At 34.2% G+C, this 27,269-nt stretch overlaps 1 protein-coding gene across 1 annotated transcript in view; it reads right to left on the bottom strand.

Annotated features, from left to right (window-relative positions):
• Nucleotides 1–3,991: 3,991 nt before the first annotated feature.
• Nucleotides 3,992–27,269, bottom strand: part of LOC118205041 (latrophilin Cirl-like) — a 125,526-nt gene continuing 102,248 nt past the window's right edge. The window contains exons 14-22 of the mRNA XM_035377324.2: nt 24,835–24,884; nt 23,459–23,570; nt 17,782–17,885; nt 15,002–15,380; nt 14,833–14,924; nt 14,560–14,728; nt 14,333–14,483; nt 4,252–4,318; nt 3,992–4,175 (exon numbers count right to left, since the gene is read on the bottom strand). Of these exons, the coding sequence (XP_035233215.2) occupies nt 4,136–4,175; nt 4,252–4,318; nt 14,333–14,483; nt 14,560–14,728; nt 14,833–14,924; nt 15,002–15,380; nt 17,782–17,885; nt 23,459–23,570; nt 24,835–24,884 (1,164 nt within the window). The 3' untranslated portion in view covers nt 3,992–4,135. The remainder of the gene's footprint in view (nt 4,176–4,251; nt 4,319–14,332; nt 14,484–14,559; nt 14,729–14,832; nt 14,925–15,001; nt 15,381–17,781; nt 17,886–23,458; nt 23,571–24,834; nt 24,885–27,269) is intronic.

Below are 27,269 nucleotides of genomic sequence, written 5' to 3'. Positions count from 1 at the left end.
ATATTCGATTTTCATACCTCTGGAAGTTCACTACAGCAGTATAAAATAACATTATAGGAAACTGGATTCATTATATCCAGGGGTTAGTTATATCGGGGTTTGACTGCATGATCGTTTTTTAAAAGAATAAGCTTATTTCGTATAAGCAGAAAATATGAAATATACTAACATAGCAAATTCTAATCTCAGGGAGCGAAGTGCTTGAAATGCACAACTTCTTCGTGAAATCGATTTTCTAATACATTTTTTCCTTCGGATAACAAAGAAGACTTTAGATTCATACTTAACTTACTCTTTAGATTCAGAAATTTATGGAAATTAGTTCCAGATTTTTTAACCTTTTAAAGTACATTGAGGCAAAAAACAATCAATTCCCCCCTTTCTTTCTTCTCTCTCTCCCCCCCACCCCACCCAAAGGGGCTTTGTCCCTGAAGGACTATTGTTTTCGTTTTGCATCTGAATCCTATAAATGCCGTAGCACTTTTCAAATCGTTGCCACCAATTACTATCGCCCTGTATTGTATTCGAAGAAATTACATAATGAAGAATCTTAATGAAAATCTGCATAAATGTATGTATGCTGCTATTGAACTGAATTTTATGTTTTAAGTGCAAAGAACATGATATTTAATAAATAAAGGTAACACACAAAACGTTAAAAAAAGCCCCTTTGGACGTTATTTAAAATTGGAAACCTTTCAGATTTTCTTTTCTTTTGGGTGTGTGTTATACACCATTTCCGAAATATTCACTTTTATATTATCCGACAACAGGCTGTCAGTAGTTGTATCAACAGTTCCTGGATAATTTCCAAAAAAGTAAGCCGACTGCGATGCTCATCTCCCCAGCGCAGTGACTTTGCTACTAGAGGACAAGCAATTCTCTACAATTGCAATTTGACTAAGCAATTAAGATTTGTTGATGGCATTAGAAGAAAACTGTAAAATCACATTTATGGAAATTTAAGAATGATCCACCCAAATTAGCAACAATTTTTTCATTAATATGGTGTGCAGTCACCTCTGACTGGAATGCAAACGTTACCTTTTGGCTTCATAAAATTTACCAAACTAATGATTGTGGAAGTGCACGCGACTTCTTTTGACTACGCTTTCCAAATCCTCAAGTGTCCGAGGAAGCATCTGCGTGCTACAATGCGGCGGTCAAGGCATCCCACACATGCTGAATAGGCTGGGTAATCCATTTGAGTGATAACTTCCCTTTGAAAGAGTAACACCAAAAATGCTTGTTCTGCACGAGCGCTGTCATACATTAGCAAAGTAATATGACCCAACATCGCCCCTAAACAATCTCACATGGACTTCCAAGACCTCATCCACATATCTGACTGGTTACAGAGTCTCCGTCAAAGATATTCAGCTCGGTCTGCCATTTTTTATGATTCCACTTAAACTATGAAAACAGATCTTTCATAAACAAAGGACGGGTTGTATGTTCCTCGCCCCTTTCAGATCAAAACACGTTTAGAATTGCAGTTCAGGCTATATCTGGACTCGCCTCAAATAGTACATGATCCTATTTTTCATGGCTCCATTGAGCAAGATGACACCAATGTAAATGTGACACTTGAGCAGCGTACATTGGTGTGAAGCAAGGCTAACCTTAAAATTACTAGTGTTTCATATTTTTAGGGGCTGAGACACAGAATGGGTATTGGTTGTTCAGAACAGACAGTAACCACCGGTAGGTGAACCACCCGTCTGGAACTGAGATCCATCTACATCCTTTTAAACCGCAACAACTTTAATCTACGCCATTGGAGCTAGAATTACCGCGACTGCTGGCACCAGACTTGCCTTCCAATTGATCCTCGTTGACAGTACTAAACATTTTCCGAAGAAAAAAAGAACTGGAGATAGTGTGAGATAGAAAACTGACACTAATAATCAATAATGATACATAAAATATGATACATTTTAAAAAGGACTTATTTGAACGAAATCAATTTAATGGATTTGAGGGAAATTTTAAAAAGCAAATTTTTGTGGATAGGTTAAATCGCATGTTAGAAAATATGTAATGAAATAAACGAAAAAAAATCATAAATTAATCATAAAATAAATTATTATTGTAATATTTTGATAGCCAAATTTGTAAATTTGTGTTAGTAATGCCCTTGCATAAATGCCTGCTGAGGTTTTTAGTGGGTACTTGATGAGACATTATAACCTGCAATTTATCTTCCTAACATATCTCGTACATGCGTTATTGGATTTATGGATAGTGAATCTTAGAGGCTACTGCATATATTGAATTCTTTCATTCTCCAGGTATATTTGAACCAAAAGGAAGATTGCGGTCAATTGTCATCCCTAGCACTCATTGCAGCATTAAATAGACAAAAATAGGGTGAAACATTTCGTCATGGTATCGAACACCTGCAATTGAACCACTGACACAAACTTGAAAAATAAGTGCTTGATTCCACTGATCTTGTTTCCACCTTCAGTGTTTATGGGATTCATTCGACCGGGTTATACTGACTTAGGATGGTGGTAAAGAGATACACATGCTGACCATCTTGGAAACAGCTCACGCTAATGAAGCCCAAGTAAAGTAGTTTATTGAAAGATGGAAGTTTTTACCAGTAGAAATACGCGAGGCCAACTTTCAGACTAATAAAATTCTAAAGCATCTTGAACTTTGTCTCAGAAAGCGATCAACTTCGGCTGAAACAATCTTACGGCATGGCGTCTAGTTCCTTATCTTCTAGAGACAGTTTGATTCACTTTGCCAATGATTCCAAAGTCGGTTTATGACCGTGTGATGAAATACAGGCTTTCTCACAGGCTCTCTGTATTAAGCTCTCTCATATCACCAGATTTTGGTTCACCAACTTTTAACATTTCTGCAGCCATTCAACACATTTCTCCTTTTGAATAATTTCTTTTTAACTCATGAGAAATAGTATCTCATGATGAAGTTTCATTGACAGTAATTTCTATTCCTAGAGTGCCAAGTAGTTATCTTATCTGTAAAATAAATTTCATTAAAAAACATGCCATCTTACTTGAAAATGGAGCAAATTTGCCTTACTTTGATGTTTTTTTAAGTGAAGAGCGAGAACGTCGCATATTCCTGTCCCTGACAGGATAAACATAAAATGCTCGGTATGATCCGAAAGCATGAACTAAACACAGGAGCACACACGTGACTATCCATAAAAATGTCGAGAAGTGCCGCATAACATGAGATACACGTGGCCTGCTACGAGCAGTCAAATGTACTAATAAGTATGCAAGGTAACATTAAGTTATAACCTCTACAATATTTATGAAATAAACTCGGAAAGCCTTCATTATATGTAGTGATTATAATTATTTGAGTCAGTGAAATTTAATATCTAATTCTAAATAATTTGCAGAAAGTTATGTACAAATTTTATGTAAATTGCTAGCTTTGTCGTATTCTAAAGGTTCAGTTAATTGATAGACAGCACTAGTTAAAAAATTTTATATACTTATAAAATGTTGATTTGATGCTGCAGTCAGAATCATCTAAAAACCTAGTTTTTCTATCTTTCAATTTATGCTATGCTACAATGTCGTTGTTCATTTGGATGAACTATTTGGGTTGTAAATCGCCAGTTCTTAGATCATTGTCCATTTTATGCCATATAAGGTATTTAATTTGTTTTTGAAATTGTTATAGCATATTTCTTTTAATAAACTGAAAGGTTTTTAAAAAATATTCTTTATTTTCTATAGAATTTACCAATTTCACTAATTTAGTTCAGTTTTTATTATTTCTTAATTAGCTTTTAGTTACTAAATTAATAAGTAATGAAGTATTTTGAAAATATAATATTTTATAGATAAGCCTCCATTAAATTGCTGATGAATTGAAACAGTCTTCAATCAATTGAAACAGAGCAGTAAATTGAAACAGAAACTGAAACCTAAAATATGTTTTTCAATAATAAAACAGTGTATGATGATTTAACAAAGTGCGCATTAAATAAGCATGAAAATATACATAAAATTTTGTTTATTTAGCAATTATCACAGAAAAAATTGTGTAGACATGGAATTACGATATGAAAATGAATCACAATATTTACAAAATCACTTCGAAGATGAATTGGACTAGCGATGTAGGCGGAATGAGATTTGGATCAAGACACTAGTTGTTCTCTGTTGTCATAAATGGGTGACCTAGAAATATAAATAATTATAATTTTACTCGTTCAAAGACATTAAAAAAATGACATTTTAGGAAACGTATACTAACCTGGTAGTATGGCAAAGTTCAGAGTGATGAAAAGTATCCAACTGAAACTCCAGTTCTGGTGTGGTCACTGAAATCAGTTATATATTATTAAAAAATATGTCTTTAAAATACTTTGTCTGTTAACAAAAATTTGAATTTTTCAAACTAATAATAATACACTTTTCTTTTTTCATGGGCTCACTTAAATATACCTTCTTGATGCGCAGAGTTAATGCGACACTCAATAAGAAGAGATGAACACGTTAGTCTCTTCTGTTAATTCATCCAGAGATGAGTTACTCACCTCAAAGGACAACTTTGAAGACAAAACTACAGTGCCTAGTTTAGTAATGGTAATTATAAGCTAACACAAAATTTTAACTGCAACTCTTCCCCCTTCTGTCAAAAAATTCGGCTTCTTGTGCATCCTTCTCGGAAACTAGCCTGAACATAGGATAGTAAATCGTACGTGCATTTCAAACTAATGTGGTTATCAGGGCATTTTATCAGTAATATCATTTTTGATTAACCATACATGATATTTAAATCTGCATTTAGCTTAGAATAAGACTGCCATGAAACATAACTGTAGCTGTATAGTAAAGTCAGCAAATGCATAGTTACAAAACTGTCATGTAGCGTTCTTTTATATATGCTTATTCTATGTAATACAATTTAACCTCTCGTTAACCCGAATGCTCGCGGGACCAACGATTTTGTCCGTTATCAGGTAGTGTGCGTTAAGTGGAAATGCATTGGTTCTTTACTTATGCACTGGCCCCAAGGATTCAAGAACTACCCTTTACTATGGAGTGATCGTTAACGAAGGTTCGATTGTATTATGTTTATCTAAATAGATTGTTCTTCGAGAATATATATTCGTATAAAACATAAATGTACAAGATATCTCAGTTCCAGGGTTATAAACTTATAACAGGAATAGAATTCACCTAGACGACTCGAAATCACATAACAGTGCAAGGTCGGAAATATATTACTACGCGATAGTGTAGGTCTTTACCGATGGGTAACAGGTATTATCCAAATTTAGTATTAATTATATTTATTTTAATTTTAAATAATAATAACCGAAATAATTACATTTTTCATATGTATAATTTTAAAGTATAAATTTTGAAACATATTTACAAGAAAGAGGAATAAAAATTTTTAATGAAAAACATTTGCATACTGGTTCATGAAGTTCGATTAAGCGTTCAATAAAATCGATCATACAAATAATCATAAAGTCTTAATTAAGCCTTTACACCTTATGTTCATAAAATAAATTTATTGTGTGTAAGCTTATAAATAAAAAAATGAAATTTTAATGTATATAATGTTACTACTATATTCATATTTTTAAGTGAGATAGCAAGCATCTTTTCCCAGTGCAGCAAGTAGATTTGTAGTGGCCCCAGTTATTATATGAGTAATAATTATTTTTAATTCGAAGTACACTGCCCTCCACAAGTTAAGGAACAACAAGTTTTTCAAAGTTCACCATTACAGAATTGTCAGTAACATTTAAATTCACAGTTCATATGCATGGCAGTAACAAACTTAAGAAAATATATGCAAAAACAATGGCTACCACTTTTATTTTATAGAAATGAATATTTATATAGGAGCTGGAGAAAAAATGAAAAACTTGTAATTTTTGTTCATGAATATTGACGGTTGTTATTACGGTTTCGTGGACAATATCCAGGACAGTCTATCAGTGTCCAGGAGAAGACGTTTGCTCGATCCGTTGAGGTCGCGGGCGATTGGATGGGTGGAAATGGGGATGTCATAAGGTGATACTGGTAGGCGTCTCAATGTCTCTCGTAGTGTGGTCCACCGACTATGGAATCAGTTTGAATCCGACGATTCTCTGTCTAGAAGGCATGTTCCAGGCAGACTTAGAGTTACAACACCTGTGGGAGACCGTTATTTAGCTCTTCCGGCCCGAAGGAGGAGTAACGTTACTGTGCCTGAGCTCATGGCAGATAATTTAGTGGCAACAGGAACAAAATCTCAGCTACTACAGTGCGCAGACGCCTGTACAATACAGGTCTTTATGCAAGACGACCAGTTGTTTGTGTTCCCTTGACCCGAGGACACAGAAGTGGCCGTTTATGTTGGGCAAAAAAAACATGTCCGCTGGACCAGTCAACAATGGGCGTCTGTTCTCTTTACAGAGGACACTGGAGACTTCACACTGAAGAGTGATTCAGGTCGTCAGCTGATCTGGAGGGAACAACGCACCAGATACAACCCACATTGTGGAAAGACACAGTTACACAGGTGGTGGAACAATGGTTTGGGCTGGGTCTCTATTGGTGATCATACTGACCTGCATGTATTCCAGGGAGGAACTTTGACCGGTGTGAGACATCAAGACGAGATCCTTGATCAATATGTCCGCCCATATGCCACTAATATTGGTCCTAGATTTCTTCTGACGGAAGACAATGCGCGACTGCACTGAGCTCAGGTTGCTGAAAAATATCTTGAGGGTCACGGTATAGAGCAGATGGAATGGACAGTTCAATCCCCAGACCTGAATCCGATAGAGCACCTTTGAGACTAACTTGGGAGACAGACTGGTGCTTTAAGTCCTTGTCCAAGGTCGGTAGATGAACTTGAACAAGGATTACTCAGTGTCTGGTAGTTGCTTCCCATTTCACATTTTTTGTTGTAATTCATGTCTGTGTTGAACTTTAGAAACATTCTATGTTGCATTCATTAAAAAACTGTTTAATGAGCATGTCTCGTAAATTTCCTGTTTCTATGTTGCTCCATTCTCAAATTAGACACAAAAAACATGCTGTTCCTTAACTTTTGGAGAGCAGTGTATTTTATATTTTTGCATGTGTTTATTTAGTTCATAAAATTAACTTCAACATTTTGTTAATATTTATATTTCTTTTATGCTAAATGGCAACAAGTAATTATTCATGATTACTTTGTTTTTCGAATGATGTCATTCTAGTAGCCGCTCATTTTGATAGCTTAAAAATAAAGCAGTAACTTTAACTATTTGTAATTTTTCCTGTTCCTAATTATAATTTAGTTTGCACATCAGTAGCCGAGGCTACATCTTGTCACCAGCAGATTCATAAGTTTACAAATTTTAAGAAGATGTCTTCGCTTAATAAGGAATCTTTTGAAAGAAATGGTATTAGCAGTTGGAAATTTAATATGGTGGTGTTTCGTTAAGGGACCATTCTGTTATATAATCATTTAGTGTCCTCGCAGACGCAATGATCAGTATTGGTAAATCATTTTTTTTTATTAAAACCTTGAGAAGGGACCATGTCTTGTTATGTATCTTGTGAAATCGAAATTTCATGATTTAGGTCAATTGTTGGAGATAGTTAAATGAGTGTCTGCACTGTTCACAAAAATTGCATTCCTCTTGCCGTTTTTTTAGAGAGATTGCAGAGAGAGATTTTGTAAGGTATAATCTAGGCCAAGGAATGAGCCTAGATCCTTCGGTAAGGTACTTCTCCCGCCTTCTTAGCGTGCCTTCGTGGTGTAGTGGAATGCATGCTGGGCGCGTAATTCCAGAGGTCCGTGGTTCAATTCCCGGCGAAGGCGTCGCTCATTTTTCATTACTCTTGCTTCCAAAATACCTAATGTCTCTACAGTGGCGCCTGAACTAAAAGGGTGGTGGATGATGATTCTTCACAGCCAGGATTTGGCGATTGGCTCGCTTAAAAACCTCAGTCGCCCTTTAAAAGGGGGGAGTATAAAAGGTATTTCTCCCGCCTTCTTAGCATGCCTTCGTAGTGTAGTGGTCAGCACGCTGGGCGCGTATTCCAGAGGTCCGTGGTTCGATTCCTGGCGATGGCGTTGCTCATTTCTCACTACTCCTTAGCTACGCCTTCTGGCTCTGAAAGTCATGTTATCTGATTTCACGAACTCCGAAATTTACATTGGTTCGAAGGTACAGCAGTAAAATTTTAGTTTTCGCTTATTCTTTAAATATGAAATCATCATCGTGTTATTCTTTCTCATATATAGTGGTTTATTATTAGTTCCATCAATCGATCATAAGTAAAATGTGGACGTGGATAAATCCAAGAACTGCACTCTCCCTCATGTAGAAATGCTCAGCAAGTGCTCAACACAGGAAAATCCCAGAAACAAAACTCGCAAGTCAAATCTAGAGCTACTAAAAAAACACGCTCAAAATAATTCTGAAGCATCTCTGCTATATTTGCAAATTTCATTGAGTTAATTAGAGAAATAAAGAAAATCTTCTATTATGAATACAATCACTGGAAGGATGTATAAAACAAGAAGTGCACCCACTTCAATTCGTAAGCTATTTTGTTGTTTTTAACATTTTCTAGGACATTTTCCACGCCACCATTCTTTGTAAAAGCATAAATTAATTCACATGTACAGCTTTTCCTTAACATTTAATTTTGCCCTCATTTTCGAACTTATTTTTATGTAGTATTTGGTATCTTATACTTTGTGTTCTCGGCTGATGGCGTATTTTGTATGTTGCCCTATACTGATTAGCACTTCATTTTAATTAGTCCCCTTTTATGCCCTACGCAGTGTTTTTCCCCAGCTCGAACTCATCTCACCTGCCCCACAGTCTTGTATCACTAGCAACGAAGGAGATCTTAGTGATGTTGACATAATTTTACTTTAATGTTTTCCATCATCTTGAACTTTAAAAGAAACACCTCTTATTTGACGAATAATTTTACTGGGATATATTCTTCGATGGAGGTAGGTTTTCTCTAAACCAGGTACTCCGGTGTCGCACCACTTTTACCATGTCCAAAAGGGTCAGTAATCATCTCGTAAATGAGAACTGACGTCGTTGTGATGCATGTATTGCAATTGTCGGTCGTTCATTTGAACGATTCTGATAAGTATCAAACATTGTTTCTTGTAAACAATCCATAATTAAAATGACTATTCGTTCTCTGTGTTCTTCGTACTTAACGTGTCTCCGCGTTTACATTTCCTACTCCACCCTGAAACAAATGATGAAGTTTATAAGAGACCCTCCACAAAGAGTAATACAAATGTTACATTCCGTGACCCCAAAAGGCTTCAGATTCTTTTGGTTTCCTTAGATAACATAAAAAAGTTTTAATTCAATTAAACTAAAACTGTAAAACATGGTTTCTTTGAACCATTCATTTAGCTAGTCATTTTCTAGAACTAAATACTTTTTTCGAGTCACAAAAATCATTGAGTACTTACTTTTCTTTCATAATAAAAATTTTTAAAAGGAAAATTCTTTGTTGAATTATTTTTAGCTTTTAAAGCATTTTTTTAAAACTCTATATGACGTAGAATCAAATGACATTTTATTACCTAACGCCCAATTTTCCTACATTCAATTTTTATTACTAATTTCCTTTGTTTCAAAGCAATATGTTTTCAAATTTTATCTTTCTTGCTAGGCAAGGTTTCTGAGTATCTCAGGACAAGTCAAGAGCAACACCTTCACAACTGAATGTTTAGCATTTTGGTTTGGCAAAAGTTGGAATTAGATTGCAGTTCATATTTTTGTGCTGACAATTTCCAAAATCCATTTTAAAGTAGCAGCATGATTGTACTATCCTACTAGATAATAAATAACCTTACGATCACGGTTTCAAAAGATTGCATGCATCTACATACTATAATTCCTCTTCTGCAATGTTCTATAGTTGAAATGCAGATTCTGAAATGTTCCGTTCTGCTTTTGCCGTAGTTAAAACTGACCGTTCAAACAACGATGTTCAATTTAACATCTGACAGTAAATATTACCTTATTCAATTACTCAAAATTCTTGTTTCTTGTTTAATTTGAGAAAGAAAGTTACATTTTGCTGCTCTTTCGCAGACGTGGATGTTTTCCCTTTTTTCCACCTAAATGTTATATCTAACAGACTGGATTATAATTTTAATATTCACTGGATTAACAAATTCTCCATATAGTTAATAAAGTTCTGCTGCAAGTTTCAGCTCAAGTGTTCAGTTATTAGTGCTAGTGTTAATATTGACAATGTGCTGAATATCAAGGGACAGTTGTAATGGTCTCGCAAATCATGTTCTAAAATAGGGGGCTTCAACCAGTGGCCCGCTGAAGGCATTTTAGTGGCCCCACATTTGAATTTGAATTAATCCTGTGGGAAAGTCAGTTGCTAAATAAGAATTCCACTCGCCTTTTCCAAAATTGATGGAGCGTGTGAAGAAATCTACTACATGGAATTCAAATAATTATGCACAATGCATTTCAAATTTGAAAAAGGAAATCAAAAGCAGATTTTCCGATTTTCGTGAAAATGTTCTCCTCGCCGTTTTCAGTAGACGTTGGAAGTGTTCCACCTGAACTTCAATTAGAATTTTTAGATTTACAGTATGACTCTGCAGTAAAATGCAAGTTTCCTGAAAATCCTACATTAATTGATTTTTATTCGAAGTACGTGACCGAAGACAAGTATCCAGGAATTCGTAAACATGCACTCTTCATGTCTTCTAACTTTGGCAGTACCTACATATGTGAACAGCATTTTAGTAAAAAGAAGATCCTTAAATTGAGAACAAGAACACGGCTGACAGATATTTGGAAGAAACTTCACGAATTACAACAACGCAGATTAAACCGGATATTGAGTATTTAATCAAGCAAAAACAATGTCAAATTTCACATTAAAACTAAAGTAACTACCATCTCCCGCCATTAATATTAAGTTTTTTTTAATTGCAAATGCATTTTGTAACATCGTTCTATACAATCATCTTTGTACTTTTTTTCATAGTTAAAAATGTTGCAAAAGATTTTAATTCTATTTCCATTTGACTTTTTGGAACCAATGTATATGCAAATGTGTAACACTTCTCTTCGCTTAGAATCAATTGTAGTCTTGCAAAACAAACCTCCCTTTTTCATGTAAATTTTCTGACTACACTACTTTTTGACAGATATGTGGCCCTCGGGCGAGAAACCCCCTACTCTAGAGTAACATTTAATTATACCAAAGCTGATAAGCCCTTTAAATGAATTAGTTCAGCAAATTTTTAATAGATTTCATATTTTCCAATTGCAAAATTAAGAAATATCTTATGAATTTCTAATCACATTTGTTTTCTTGAAAAGGAAAAAAAAAAAATATTTAAAAAGAAAAAAAAATAACTGAAATATCACAGATTTTTAAGATAGTTAACGAATTAAAACGAATTTAAAACAATAATTTTTTTTGGTGTTGTATGCTGTAATCTATACAGAACAACGTCATAATTTATATATTTTATTTATGGCACATAACCTTGCTTGTAGTCTCAGTAGCATCTGCAGAAAATATCTAAGATCGTTTGCAACCCTTTGGCCCGAGTCCTGACTATGCGTGTGCAAACTCATTAAGTTACCAAATCTCATTATAAAATATTCCCTCTTGACGTTTTATGGACATATTTCAATGTCGTAAATTTTTGGAATACCCATGTGAATTGTCGCTCATAATCCCTGATAAAAAAACTTAACATAGCATTTGAAACAGTAAAGAAGCGTTATTTTTCAGAAGCTACATGGCTTCTCTAACAGAAATAGTGAAGAACACTTAACAAGTGAAATGCAGTGGTTTTTTATTGTCGCTGTAAGTTTTAAAGCTATTTTTTGTTTACAAGAGAAAAAAAACTTGCTTCGATTCTGCTAACTAAACATCTGGAGTGACTGGGTTCCATTTGGAACAGTAGTTGAAAACTAAGCGCATAACAGTAGCTCGGTAAAAACACTCATATGGGTCACTCTTTTACCAAGACATAATTTTACATAAAAGTGATCTGTCCAAAATTGATATTTTGCTTCTCGTCTAAGCAAGGTGAATGTGAGTCTTAAGAGGAGATAAGAATAAAACCTTTGCCGTGATTTCCATGAAATACTGCATGTTATAAAGAAAAGACATTTTCATTGTTTAACTGTAATGCTACCCTGCAACAGTAACAAATAAAAGAGATTTCGTGTCGAAAACAATATTACTTTGGTGAAAGAAACAAAGTTGAAAATCTTACTAAGAATGAATATTAGAAAAATATCAATACGCCAGATTTAGAAGAGTCTGTAAATTCTGCAATTAACAGAAATATTGTGTCACCAAATTCTTCAAATAAACGAGACAGTAGATAATTACTAAATATTATTGGGTTACTAGAAAAAGTATTTTACTTTACTGCAGCGTTTTCCAAACTGGGAGGCAAGGACTAATCTAAGGGGAGGCGCGAATATTAGCCAGGATTGGTGCACGTGCAGCTAATACAATACGTAACATATAGGTACATATTAACTACTATGCTACTTGGCCGACCAGTAACTCTCTAAAAATTGAGACAATATCGACTTCAGTTTAGCTCAGCAGTGTTAGATTGTGTTTCTTATTTAATTTTGAGGTACCTAATTATTCACTAATCACAATAGTAATTTAATTAAGTTTATTTTTTTAAGAACAATAAATTAATTATCCTAATATTTTTAGAGAAATTGATAAGTTCTTGACTGGTTATAAGAGAAAATCTTCAAATAATGAAAAATCTGATGTTGGCACAGGTAGCAGGAATCAGGAAGGAAGAACTCCCAAGACAAGAAAATACGATTCGTCTCATTTATCGTTCGGATTTACAAGTGTTATTACTGATAATGTGGAAAAACCAATGCGTTTGTTTTGTTCGAAAGTTTTGGCTGCTGATAGTATGAGACCCGGAAAATTAAAACGCCACATTGAAACTATGCATTCTCAATACGTTGGCAAGTCCCAAGAATTTTTTCAAAGAAAACTGGATGCTAGACAAAAGCAAACGTCCAAAAAAAACAGTTCATATTCCATCAAATGCGTTACTAGCATCGTACTTAGTATCTAACAGAATCGCGAAGTGTAAAAAACCACACACAATAGGAGAAACATTAGTTTTGCCATCAAAGCTACTGATATGGTCAAAACAATGTTTGGCGCATCATATGTAAAACAGCTGCGACAAATACCGCTTGCTGATAACACTGTTGGCAGAAGAATCGATGATATATCTGACGATCTTTGTGATCAATTAGTTTCTCAGATGCGCACTTCAAAATTCGCCTTACAAGAAGATGAAGCAACCGGTGTAGCTAAAGACGCACATTTAATTGCATATGTTCAATATGTTGAAGAGAATAATATAATTGAAGATATATTATTTTGCAAACCCATTCCTGGCAAAGCCGCATCCAGTGAAATTTTTAATATAATTGACAATTTTTTTGATGAGAACGGCATATTGTGGAATAATTGCATTGGGCTTTGTACAGACGGTGCACAGTCAATGTCAGGACACAAAACTGGCCTTCAAGCACTAATTAAAAGGAAAACACCCGATGTTCTCTGGACGCACTGCATGCTCCACAAAGCAGCTCTCATATTCAAAAAATATGAGTGAGGAACTTAACTACGTTTTTACAAAAGTAACGAAAGTTGTAAACTACACAAAAAAACAGTCCATTAAAAGTTAGGTTATTTGCAAAGCTGTGTGAAGATATGGAAGCTCCTAACACCTCACTTTTGTATTATTATGAAGTGCGCTGGCTATCTCGTGCAAAAGTGATTCAAAGGGTACTTGAACTCAAAGAAGAAATTGCAATTTTTCTCGAAGAAAATCATAATGAGGATGCAAATACGTTTAGATATGATAATTTTATTATTAAACTTACCTATATGGTGGAAATTTTTGGAAAATTGAGTGTTTTGAATAAATCGATGCAACGGCCACAAATGCATTTATTGATTCAAAAAGATAAAGTGAAAGCATTCATTAAAAAATGGAGATATGGAAGACAAATAGACAAATAGAATTAGTTAATGTATAATTTTAGCATATCAATATAGTTTTCTTTTGCATAATCTTCTCCTCTTTGATAGACTTAGGTAAATAAAGTTAGATTATGTATACTTTATGAAATACAAGTATGCATGTGATAATGATAATTTAACGTTAGATATTAAGAGTTCGGAATATATAATATACATTGTATATTCTGAAGAGAAAACGCGAAAACAAGTTGGCAGAAAAATTACCTGTATACGTAGGGAAACCAGAAAGTTAGTGTAATATGCTCAAGTACTAGATTAGTTACCTGTAGACAGTGATGAAACTGTGGTAGACGGTTGCAGATATGGAGCTTCAATACTGTGTGGACTACATGTAGTTTGCAATGGAAACTGATTTCTTGTATTTTTTGATTTAGCACAGGATCTCATTTTCCACTTACGATAGGCTTGTTGCACCTGAAAAAGTCATCATCAATTTAATACAAAAATAACAAGAAAAGGAAAATTAAAATCTAATTTGATGATAAATTACCTCGCTATTGTTTAGACCAAAAAATATAAAAACAGCTAGCCCTTGTAAGCAATTCAGAGTGGCAAATAAGTATGATAGAACTGCTATTCTTTGTTTCATATACCAAAGGAGAAAAGCCCAACTACTTCCACTGCTCAAAACTATGAACCAGGTTTCTCGATTCTGAATTCTGCAAATTTATAAATATAATTTGTCAACTGCTGAATATTAGCTATTTGTGCATATTATTATAAGATTAAAAATAATTATGTGTAAAATATAAAAAAATCATACCTGATAGTATTTATTTTTGCTAGTTCTTTATCCTTTGCAACAGAGGACGAATGTGTTTTACAAATAGTTAACATCAGAAACATTAGAGCACCCTGTAATTAGAATTAAAATTTTAATTACAGAGCTACAAAATTAATTGCAAAATAGAAAGAATAAAGTTGTAACTCACCAATATACATGAAATAGCTGGTCCTACGAAACTGAAGATATAGTAGTTATCAAATCTTATGAAACAATAGTTAGGTGTCCCATAACTTTTGGGATCAACTACGGCAGACACACCTACTATAAGAGCTGGCATGCCATACGCAACAAGTGAGTAGCAACATATGCGATTACTGTGAGTTGGCTCTGTTAGCAAGAGATATAACTGAAATGCTGATAAAAAGAGCCACACAAACACAGCTTGGAGAAGAAAATGCAGTGCTCCTGCTAGAATAGCACATGCTGTATCCACTTGATCAGCTCCACAGAGGAACACAATTTCAGCAAGGATTAAGCAAGAACATAGGTGCTTATGAATTGTTGAATAATCTGTTGGAAAACCCCTATAAAATAAAAAGAAATCACATATATTAAAGAACTTTTAACTCAAGTTTCAGTTCTAAACTACATTAGGCTTAATTTACTGAGAATTATAATCACTGCACAAATACGTATTTCGTACAGGTAAGTTCTATGGGCATAAGATGACAAATAAAAACCGTTGCACAAGCTTAAGTTTCACGGAAAACTTCAGATCACAAATGATTAATTATGCATAAACAGTGGCGTAAATCTGCTGCCACATAATCGTCAAAAACCTTAAGAAGCCTTTAGTTGCCCAGTAGTTGGACTAGATATACATACTTAAACTTCAAAATTAACAAAACAATACAAATTGCCTTGATTTTTTTGCCTGTAAAGAACAGAGGCAGGGTTACAGAATCATGTAAATAGCAATCACCAGGGGATCCACTTTTCTAAGGAACTCCTAAGTCATTAATTAATTTTGAAAAGAAAGGGAAAATGCCCTGTGTTATAAGAAGAAAGTTCCCTCTCCCGCTCCATTTCATAAATCTGGCACTGAAAAAAAATATCTTGATGCAAACGGGAGGTACTTGGAAATATTTAGACAGAATGCTTTACCACTATGTTACGGACATCAAAACGTCAAAGGAAAGCAAATTCGAACACAACATTAAAGAAGTTGTATAATATATATATATATATATATATATATATATATTATTCCCTGCTAGGAGTAAAAGGATTAGTAATGCCCCTAGCCACCGGTATAGTGGTTAGGTCGCTGACTGCCGTGCCGAAGGGCCCGGGTTCGAGATGTATAGTATCCATGTGGAATGGGGGCACTCTAAATATGCGGGAGTGGGGAACAGGAATGAACAAGGATGGGAGACCCTTGGACCATCCTCCCCGGGAATGTTCTTCATCATAATTAGGGGCGGAACTGAGCTAAATCACACTGTCATCTGTGAGGTGCTCAAAGCTGTTGCCAACGACAAGCGTAATCTCGCACTCCTTGCCACAAGGAATTTCATGGGTTTATGCTGACTATAGGTCAGACAAGTGAGCATCAGTCAACAACAATTAATGCCCCTAGACATTGTTGATTCCCTTCCTAGCAAGGATGGGATTACATGGGATGGGATCATTTGGCTTGAAAATAAACTTGCAGAATTAGTGATGGTTTAATAATGAATTTTATTTATTTATTTATTAAGTTAATCGAATTCATTTAGCATGTATTATAACAATTACACACAGTAATCGATAATAGAACATTAATTTTAAAAATGTTACCAAGTAACAGAAACCAAAATAACGCTTATCGTAACAATAATTAATATGAAATAGCCTTTTGACAGAAGAATTAATACTTTAAGTCTTCAGTAACTAAAACTTAAAATACAAAAATAAGAAGTGTTGTATGAATCAAAAATACCCAGAAAATAATAATCATAATGATTGACAGCATGTAACAGGGGTGGCCAAACTTCAAGATGATAGGAGCCACATGATAGATTTTATGAACATTCGGAGAGCCGCAAGTCTAAATTTATATCGTTTAAAAAATAATTACAGACTTTTGAATATAACGAAACTTCTGAAATAAATTAATGAAAATTTTGCATTTTATATGTGATTACATGGTAAGTCATACCCCCTAAGACAAAATAGGTATAAATCATAGGACTTGCGAAAAAAACAAAAATTATGTGTCGTAATAATATCTTGTGTCACCGTTGATAATATTACAATAAAATTCCATACAATCTAATCTAATCCAAGATAAAATTAATAAAATTTAAGAACACGAACTTGATACGACTTTAGACAATCTGTTTTCTAAGTCGTACCAACTACATCTTAAGTCGTACTGCGTTTAAAATTGAACAATTATAATAAAAACTTTCTTTTCCTCAATTAATTTATTTATAAAGTTAATTATGACAATGATCACAAAGGTATTTTTTCATTTTCATGTCAACTCCAGCACATAAGTCGTGTACCCATCCTTTAAATTTTAGGTACCGAATCATATTCTCTTCGTGATCTTTCTCACAAATATTATAGTGAGACGAACACGATGTGTGAAACGATATGGTTGACTGGGGGTAACTCATTTTTCCGGAAGAGGCGCAAATGGCGTGACATAATGCCTAATATTTGAAAGGTATGACTTAAGGAGTGGTATGATTTCCGTTTTACCCCTTCGTTTATAATTCTTGTTGTTTGATTTTACTGGAAGTAAACGGAAACGTAAACATATGTATTGGTCTACAATTACGAAAAAATATTTTATTTGAGTGAATTACAAGACATTTTAAAAATAGCTACGTGGTGTTTTTTTTTTTTTTTAACTCATAAGCAGCCTTTTAGAAAGAAAATTCTAATCAAATTCTAATCTTAAACATAAATATACCATTATATGATAAATCATATTACCTGAAAGACAGAAGTAAAAGCAGCGTCGCAAGAAAAAATATAATAGCCAAAACACAGCTTGTAAGAATAAACACTTTTGAAAAAAGACTGTTTTCTGTAGAAACCTGTAAACAAAATAATATACACATATATAACTTTTGTCTTTATAAAACTTTATGCTATAGTCATACTGTTAATAAATTACCTTTCAATCAAGGTATATTTTACATAAAACAAACGAATTAACATTTATTTTGTTTAATGCATATGAAAAAAGAGGCAAAGGAAAATTTTAATATATTTTTAATTACACTAATATTTTCATCCATAACGTTACCCAGAAAATAAGATTACATTCATGGAATTGTAGCGTTCTGCTATGTCTAGAAGTTTAAGTCAGTGTCCGTTAGGCCCTACAAAACTGACAAGCGAGTTATCGCTCTTGTCTGAATTAAGGTGACAAAATCTTAAGATGATTAAAATAACCTTTCCATTGAACTCTTGAAATTAACAGAAGGCACTGCTAGTACTACAGACGAAGCACCACCAATTGAGGGTATTTAAAATAATGTAAAACTTAATGCCTAAACTCAAGTAATGTAGTCTGAGATTATACACAAAATAGTCTACTTTAGCTGGCTCAAGGAATTAACTCTTTCGCATCGAGAGAGGGCAAAATCTCAATTCCCCAAACATCGAAAACGCCCGTATCTAAGAATTTCTCCTGGAATGCTTTTCTTTCCCCCATGACAAGTTGAATACTACAGCGCTAACAATAGCTTTACTTAAGTATAGCGAGAACTTCTTTCTTCGACGCTTCCACACTGCGGGAAGTTCCCCCTTGGGACGGGATTGCAACTTCGGGCATCAAAAGCTAAACACTGACAGTAAACAAAGAAAAGGAAGGAACAAAGGAAACAAGAAAGCTACTAAAGTAGCTTCAAAAGAATGATTGACATGTGATTTAACAACACCTGAAAGCAATTAGTAATGCAGTAACGTGATGGGAGAAAGCACTGGGTAGGAAATTATTCAGACGTTTCGGGCGTCCAGCCGATGTCTAAATGCTCGGGCGTTTGGGGCGACTTCGATGCGAAAGAGTTAAGGGTATGCTTATAAAGTCGGCAAGCAAAATGGTTGAAGCCGAAATAAATTTTCGCAAAGCTGGCGCTAGAACGTAACTACAGTGCGAGACTGCTAGATGATCTAAAACCAGTTCCAGGTCCCGCTAGTCGCCGCGATTAACATGCGAAGTGCATGTTGTTTTCCGGCTGTCTTGATGTGTTTGCCTCAGTGGGAGCTTGAAGTAGAGTGATTACTTAGTCAATGAGTCCAGTAGGACAGCTAGGATGGATGGAGGGTGAGTAATTGATACATAAAACAGTCTTATAACAGTCCTAATCGCTATGCAGATTAACTTGGATAACAATACTGATGAGAGAATATCAAATCAGAGTTCATGATCGCATGTATCACGCGATTTGGATTGAATTCATCCTGTCAACAAAATACATTACAGTGGAATAAATAATAAATGAAGATATAAGATTGTATATAATTAGTTGCAGAAGGCATTCCATGAATCTATATACAAATCATAGGTTTAAGTAACAGGAGCTACATAGTACAACGAATAGAGGTCGTGGTCACCCACCCCATTGCTGTATCTGAACAATGCTACTGGAATCTGCAGAAATTAAAATGTGAAAATAAAATACATCTGTATAAAGTAGTGTCATAACTGCACGAGAACTTTTCGTACGGGGGGTAAGTGGGAGTGTCCTAGTTTTCACTGAGAATGAAGGCTGCACGGGGGAGAAGAAATCTATTTTTTTTGCCTATGGCAGCTACTACCCAAGCCCCCACTTCATTCTCTTTTAAAAGACTCTAAGAATGATGACAAACGTCTCGCTCCTTGGACAGCGGAAACAACTGCGTTCTTTTAAAAATGTAAAACTGATCTCACAAATTCAGTGACACTTGGTTACCATGCCCCTGGTGAGTGTTTGTCATTGATGTTCGCTGCCTCAGATGTGGCTATTCGAGCCGTTTTGCTCTCGTGAAACGATAATGGCCTTCAATCACTGGCTTTTCTCTCCCAAAAATTGACTTCAACTGAAGATAAGTACAGCACGTACGATGAAGAATTACTCACTATTTACTGAGTTCTAAGGAATTTTCAACATGATCTTGAGGGACAAGTTTTTATAATATATACAGATTATCGCCCTCTAATATTTTCGTTCAGAAAAAAATCAGATTCGGCATCCCCCAGATTGCTTAGGCATATGACTTATATTGCCCAATCCAGCATCGACATACAGTATGTTCTGGACTAGAAAATATTATGCTGCTATTAATAAAGTGGATGTAACAAATTTTGCACAGATTGCTGAATTTCAACATAATGATAGGAACTGAATCATCTGTTGTCCACTCAAAACTAGTTCATTAAAATTACAAAAGATGGAATTGTCTCCTGGGCTAAATACTATATATTGTGACGTAATTTGGTGATAAGATACATCCCTAGTATTAAGAAACTACAGGATTTAGAAACAAACTACCTGTTTATAGCTCGTGTCTGAGCTGTAGGTGGTTTTACAGGCGCCGATGGCATAACGCATTTACAACGACTGCAGGGGAAGCTCATATGATGAATGAATATATGAAATCATATATGAAATCTCTTGGGAAGCTCATATGATTGCCTATTTATTAGAGAGCGTTTTGTTTAACTATTTTTCTCTTTAGTCTTATTGCCAGAATAGACTTCCTGGCTATGTTCTTTCTCATATTAATTTATTCGGTGTACGTGATACTCTGGAAACTGTTACTTAGTACAGTTTATGTTAACAAACACATTTTCTTATGGTTTAGTTAACAAACCCATTTTCTTATGGTTAGTATACTACTCCTTTTTGTTACTTTTCACCAGGATGCAAATGAGTTAAGTGTGGGGAGAAATTCTTGAAGATTTTAGAAATACAACTTTTGGCCCCGATGGTAGCAGCTGAACATTTCTTTCGCCGAGGTTTGCTATGATAGTTAGTCGGCATTAGCCATTTTGCTAGCTGTAATTAAATTGAGCAATTAGAATTTAAAGAACTCTTTGTTAGGTCATTTATATTTTAGTCTTCTGCTACGAATTGCTTTAATTTGTGAATTCGACCTTCTGTTATCAAATACCAACAAATGACGGAGCTTTAATCTATGCACAAGTTGTGCAATTTGTTCAAGCTTTTAATAAAAAGTTTATTTAAAACATTGTTAGATTTCTGTTCTAATTTCACAGACGAAGCGCCAACTCGTTTTTTACTCAAAGCAGGATTTAAAAAGCTAATTTGCACACAGGAGAACCATACAACACATGGAAAAATACAAATTATCTCACAAACACACATACATAAAATAACTTCTTAAAAGTCCCATATTCTTTTCTGTTCTTAGTAAAAACTGATCTTATTTCTAAATGAAAATTATTATTATTATTATCATTATTATTTGGCTCTGTCTTCGCCAAACAATGAAATAACTGAAGCAACTTCATAAGAGTGCTCCGTCATAAAAGTAACAGCCCCTTTACACAAGTCGGCCATCGTTCGAAAAGACAAACTTTCATAAGGATGCCTTGCATAAAGGTGGCATCCATATAATTCAGAAGATTAACTTGTAAAAGATGACCTTCATAAAGATGCGGGAACTTTCATGCCGAGCTACAGCTAAAATGAGTATGATTTTCATTTGCTTTATTAATTGTAGTAAACTAAAAAATATTTCCTAAATAGAAGCCCTAGTATAAAGACACTGAAATTTTTTTTCAAGGTTTTTTTATTAACTTTAGAAAATCATCTTCATAAGTCTGTGGGGCACCCTCGAGAAGGTTTCTGTCTTTTCGAAAATCGTCTGTCTTGCATTAAAATGGTTGCTTGCACGTTTTTAACAGACACCTGTGTCACTCATTTGAACGAGAAAATGAGGAAAACATACCAACTGCACGAGAAATTTCATAACCTCTTAAAGCACCTGCCCGAAAAGAACTTTTATCCCCGTCTGACATCGTAGGTTCTTTACAACTTCCAAAGAAAACATCTTTACAGTACAACCATTTAATGTGTAATTACTAGCACCTCAGATGATCTCTATTAGGAAAACCACACATATAGTAACCAAAATTAAGTAGTCCACTGTGAAAAGTTCTTACAGCAGTTGATAGTGGAAGGCCCATGTTTCCTGGGTGGGGCGACCATCTGCGTAACCAGTGGCCAATGGTAAGGCACTACATCATATTGCGGACCCAGCAAAGAGTATCTTAAATTAATCTTTCTTGGAAGAAACCTAAATTACATTTTGATTTCAGTTTTACTATTTAAATCAATAGTTCTTAGCGTCAAAACTATTTTATGATAGCCCTTGGTAGCTTTTCGATATTGATCAGCTGTTTTCGTCTTTACTTTGAAGAAGGATAGGGCACTTGAATCCATCATCTGCTTGAAGATGTCTTTCTCAGAAGGAAGTTCGTCAAGGGATGGTTCCTGTGTTCTTCACGGAAAGAAGTTGCAAGCCAAAGAAATTCTTTTTTTCTTTTTTTCCTCAAATATTTGCTTCGGCGTTCGTGAACGTCTAATCATTGGAGGATTTCTAGGAGTTCTTACTGTCTGCGGCAGTTTTTCGGTGGGGTTATTTCTGTTAGCGGTAGTAGGTAGACGTATCTTTCTTCAGTTCACAAATAAAAGTTAAATGTGTGTGTATTTAATTATGGCAAAGCACACGAGGGCTATCTGCCTAAAGGGAGGGATGCCTTTCGTGGAGGACTTTCTAAGGGAAACTGGCTCGTATACACGTTACACATGGGGAAAACCACGAAAACGCCCATGCAGCCAGCCCGTTTGCGGGATTCGAACCTCAGACCGAACTACCAGTGTTCAGCGTCTTTACCGCTCGGCCGCTGGTGGGCCCAAAAAAGTTAAATGTGTTTACCCATATTTGAGGTATCTTGACAAAGTGTTCAAGTCGCTGGCATCTATGAAATTGACTTGGTAATCTCCTAGGTTTGTAGAATTTGAGCAGTATCCCCAATCTGAGAAACTGAAGGATTTGAAATTCTACTTTCCCAAGCCAAATTTTAACCATAGTGAGTAAAACAAAAAATTCTTATTCGCATACTTTCGTGCATCAGTTTTACTCACCAGAAATACTCTTTTAAAATGTTGTCAGAATATATAATTGGATATTGATTTAATTATAATTGGATATTGCGTAGAGATTGGAAGGCAAATTTTATACGCGAAAAATTAATTTTGAAGGAATCTGAAATGTACTTCACTGTAATTTCTGAGTACAAATAACATTTATACAAACCAAAAGGATGAATAAAAATAAAATATAACAACTAAGACAATATTTGTATAGTTTGCTTTCCAATATAGTCATGAAATTTTATTATATGTAGACTTTATTTAATTTTACGATTCTTTCGCTATTAAATTTTTTTATGTTGCTTAACCAAAACCTGTTTTTCCTTACAATGTTAACCTTTTCTGTTTTCTGTTATGCTGTTAACCTTTTCTGGTTGATATGCTTACACTATATTTTTGATGTCATCATGAAATACCAATATTTTCTCTTTTTGCTTTTACACACGTAATTGAGATGAAATGTGCTCGGTTTGAATATATGCAATTTATAAGAAACTTACTTCATCAGGTTTTAATTCCATCAAAAGGGCAAAATTTGTGAGATGGTCACATTCACACACAGCATGGGTCTTGTTTGCTTTCCTAAGTCGACAGCCTTCTTGGGACCATAATCTGTAATAATATGATACATAATTCAAAGAAGTTAAAAAAAATCTGATGTGTACACCATACGACTTCATTGTATGGAATATTAAATTATATGCATTTTTTCTTGCATTTCATTTAAACTTATTGGATTGAATTAAATCTACTTCGTCGATAGCTCATAAACCAAAATAGAATAAATGCACTCTTTAAAATTCACTATATTTGTTTACCATAGCGACACTCTAGCGCTAGCTTCACTTAACAGCGTTACATTTCTTACATATTATAACTCAGAATGCATATAAATTTATATCATTTGAAGAATTATATAATCGTTGCCACATGTTCTATTCAAATACTATAATAAATCTAAAAGGATATATAAAAGAAATTAAGCAAACAAAACAAAAAAAGAAACAGTTTTTCAAAAACGATTCAGTATTTCTCATTCAATTAATTCAGTTCTCACTTCCCAACAAGGCAAAAATACATAAAAACTCAAAATATCTATATTAAAAATTCCGAAGTAAATCTTAAACACTTATTTCCTCGAATAAATTCCAGAACGGATTAAACAGGATTTAATTCGCAATAATAAAAGAAGGAGTTATCTTTGTTGTTGCGAAGCTTAGTTTACCTACATTGGCAACAAATCCGCTATTTTGCCAAGTGTAAAATGTCAACAAACATGTCCACCATCACAAAAATAATTAGGCTTAGCTGCACTTAAACAACTTTTAAATTGTTGATAACTCCACAAATATTGCATACAGATTTACTAAAGGCACAACAACCTTAACCGGAAGATAAGAACTACATAATTCACTCATTTTTAAAGCAAGAAATGCCCAACTTACAAACATATAAGAGTAAAGAAACTGAGATCACTGAGCCGGTTAACAGAGTGGATATATATATATTTATATACGTTTGGTACGGCCGATTGCAACCAAAATACGAGGTGCACATCTACATGTTATAGTAGTCATACATAAAAAATTTCAACGTTCTGAGGCTACTCGTTGAGTTATGTGAGATACATACGTATGTACAGACGTCACGAAAAATTCTCTTCAGAATTCATTTTAAATCAGTTTTATAATTTTTTGGGGGCAAAAGAGTCTTATTTTGTCCTTACGTACAGATGTCCCGCAATTGCATTCGATAGCGATCAAATAGAATATTTTCGTTGAAATATGCCTGAAAAGTTTTCCTGAAAATTACAATACTTGCTTTTTACTTCGTACAAGGAAGTAAAAATGAAATTCCAAAGTTACTTAACTCTTACCTTGTATCTAAGTCCCAGTAGACACACTGAGGATTTGTCACATTTTCTTCCTGTAAATAATACAAAATAGATTAGACAATAAAAAAAAGTATGTTCACATGTGTATGAAAGTGTAATTAATTACGGTTTTCATGATACTAAGACGCAGTTGCTTCCCTGCTATTTATAACGAGAAAAATATTTGATTTTTTGTGAAATTAGCGAAACTAATGAAATTATTTCACATAAAAAATTGCAATGTTCCCCCTCCCAAGTAAATAAAATTGTTCAGTGGAACTCCAATTATTCGAATTAACATAGAAAAAATCGGTTCAATTCAAAAGAGGGAATTCAGTTAAAAAAATAAAGTAGATTTTTAAGTTTTAGAAAACATAACGCAAACTTCCTTTTATTTTTGTTGTATTACAAAGAAACATCTTTATCTGCATAAAACAAAAAGCAAAGAGAGAATATTTTTATTCAATTAAAATGAAACAACGGCTATTGCCGTAAAATAATAAGATGAAAAAATTAATCTGTTATTGAACGAGTTAGAAAAACAAGATCTGCGTAATATTCATAAATTTGCAGAACTAGTTTCGAAGGTTTAAATGTAGAACCTTCCAAACTAGCTTAACAATTATAAACTTCAAATTTATTATTGTTAAGCTGATTCTGTTGCTTTCACTCCGTCAATAATCGTCATTCGGTGTATTATTTTAACTCAGAAGGTAATCTGTGTTAAATTCTTACACTTGCTGTATTGTAATTTTATAATGTTACCTAAACAAACGACAAAGTTATAAACACAAATAAATAGAAAGCTAAAGTTTATTTGACCTAGAAAGCTGAAAAATAGATCCAATTTATTCGAGGTGCGTTTTATTTTAGACATGAGAGTCATAAGATCACAAAAACATATAACAATAAATTTAGACAGCATTCAAATAAAAGTAAAATGTAATCGTTTGTTTCAAGTGTTGTGCAGTACAGCTTGATGCCCAGTTTTCATAACATTAAAGTTTAACAGAAAAACAATGTTGTCAAATTCCTAACTCCAGTTGGACGATTTTCGGACAGTATCCAGACAGCAGATATAAACTAGGTAAGAAACTGAATTTGGCTTTACTCTTTTTATAATTTAGCTATGGCATTTTGATTTTCTTGCTTGCCGTTTTTCAAGGGCAGCAGGAAATACGTAGCAAAAGCAATCGTAATCTAAAACTGTAGGGTTTCCCTTAGTTCAAATAACCAATTATTCAAATTTTTGTTATCTTTCCTGAACTCCTCAACTTTCCCTTGCATTTCCTCGCCAGAATGCTAATTTAAAGTTAAGTGAAGTGAGTATTTAAACGGGTGAATCTTGGAGTTTATTCAGAGCGTGTTTTTTCTAATTTAATGTTAAATGAGTATTTAAACAGGTGAATCTTGAAATTTATTCAGAGCGTGTTTTTGCTAGCCAGCGCACGTTTTGTTTCTGATCTTGCTGTTACGCCCAATTGCTGATACGCCTTTCGAATAATTATCACGCCTGTTAGGCAACCTAGTTAGCCGTAACTTAAAAGTGCTAGTTAAGCACTATTCTTTTTCGACTTGAATTGATTTATGTAACAACGCTTAAAAGTTGTCGGTGTTATTGTAAAGCACAAAGTACATGACTTTCTGTTCATATTTGAAAATAATAGAGGGTTATTTTCACTCTTCTTCTGTGCTATTTCACGTCTGTGCGAGAGGTAGCCAGCTTCATTAGTAGGATCTAGATGAGTTTATGTGGCAGAAGAGAGTTAGATCCTATAAAACTACCTAGACCCTGGACTAAAACTAAAAATTCTAAGCATTTTTTCGGTTGAATGTGTAGATCAAAATTCTTCTTTTTAACTAAAATTTAAGTCTGCTTTCTGGAATCATAAAATACAGTCTAAAAATTAACCTTGTGGGTCAAATATTCCTTTATTCGCGCATATATTTTTTTTCCCCTCTTACCACACTAACACTGATGTCAAAAGGCAAACAATAACCATGTAAGCTATATTTCGTCGCAGTTTATTTATTGGTAAAAAAAAATCACATGAAAGTTCCAGATGGAATTCACTGGCAGAATACAAAAATTAGATTACTGGGATTTAGCTGATCACAAATTTTTTAGAGTACAGAATTTAGAAAAGAACTTTTTTTAAATATCTGATCTGATACTGGCAACAGATGATCTTAGGTTGGTTTTATGATAAAATTTCTTGCAGCTGTGAAAAGTATAATCATATTGATATGAAAGTTTCGGGTACTTCGATCTGTCTTCATACCCCAGAGAACGGACAAATCGCGTGGGCGTTTTCGTGACTTTTCTCATGCGTAGTGTGAAGACACGCCTTTTTCACTTGGAAAGTGCTCCCAGGAAGGCATCCTTTCCCTTAGGCAGAGAGCCCTTACGTGCTTTACCATAACTGATAAAACAAACT

This window comes from Stegodyphus dumicola, chromosome X1 (assembly GCF_044657685.1).
Source record: "Stegodyphus dumicola isolate Sdum_Otavi_A_Nest chromosome X1, ASM4465768v1".
Lineage (NCBI taxonomy): Eukaryota > Metazoa > Arthropoda > Arachnida > Araneae > Eresidae > Stegodyphus > Stegodyphus dumicola.
Note: the sequence above shows the minus strand (reverse complement) of the source record. Positions and strands in the feature narration are given on the sequence as shown.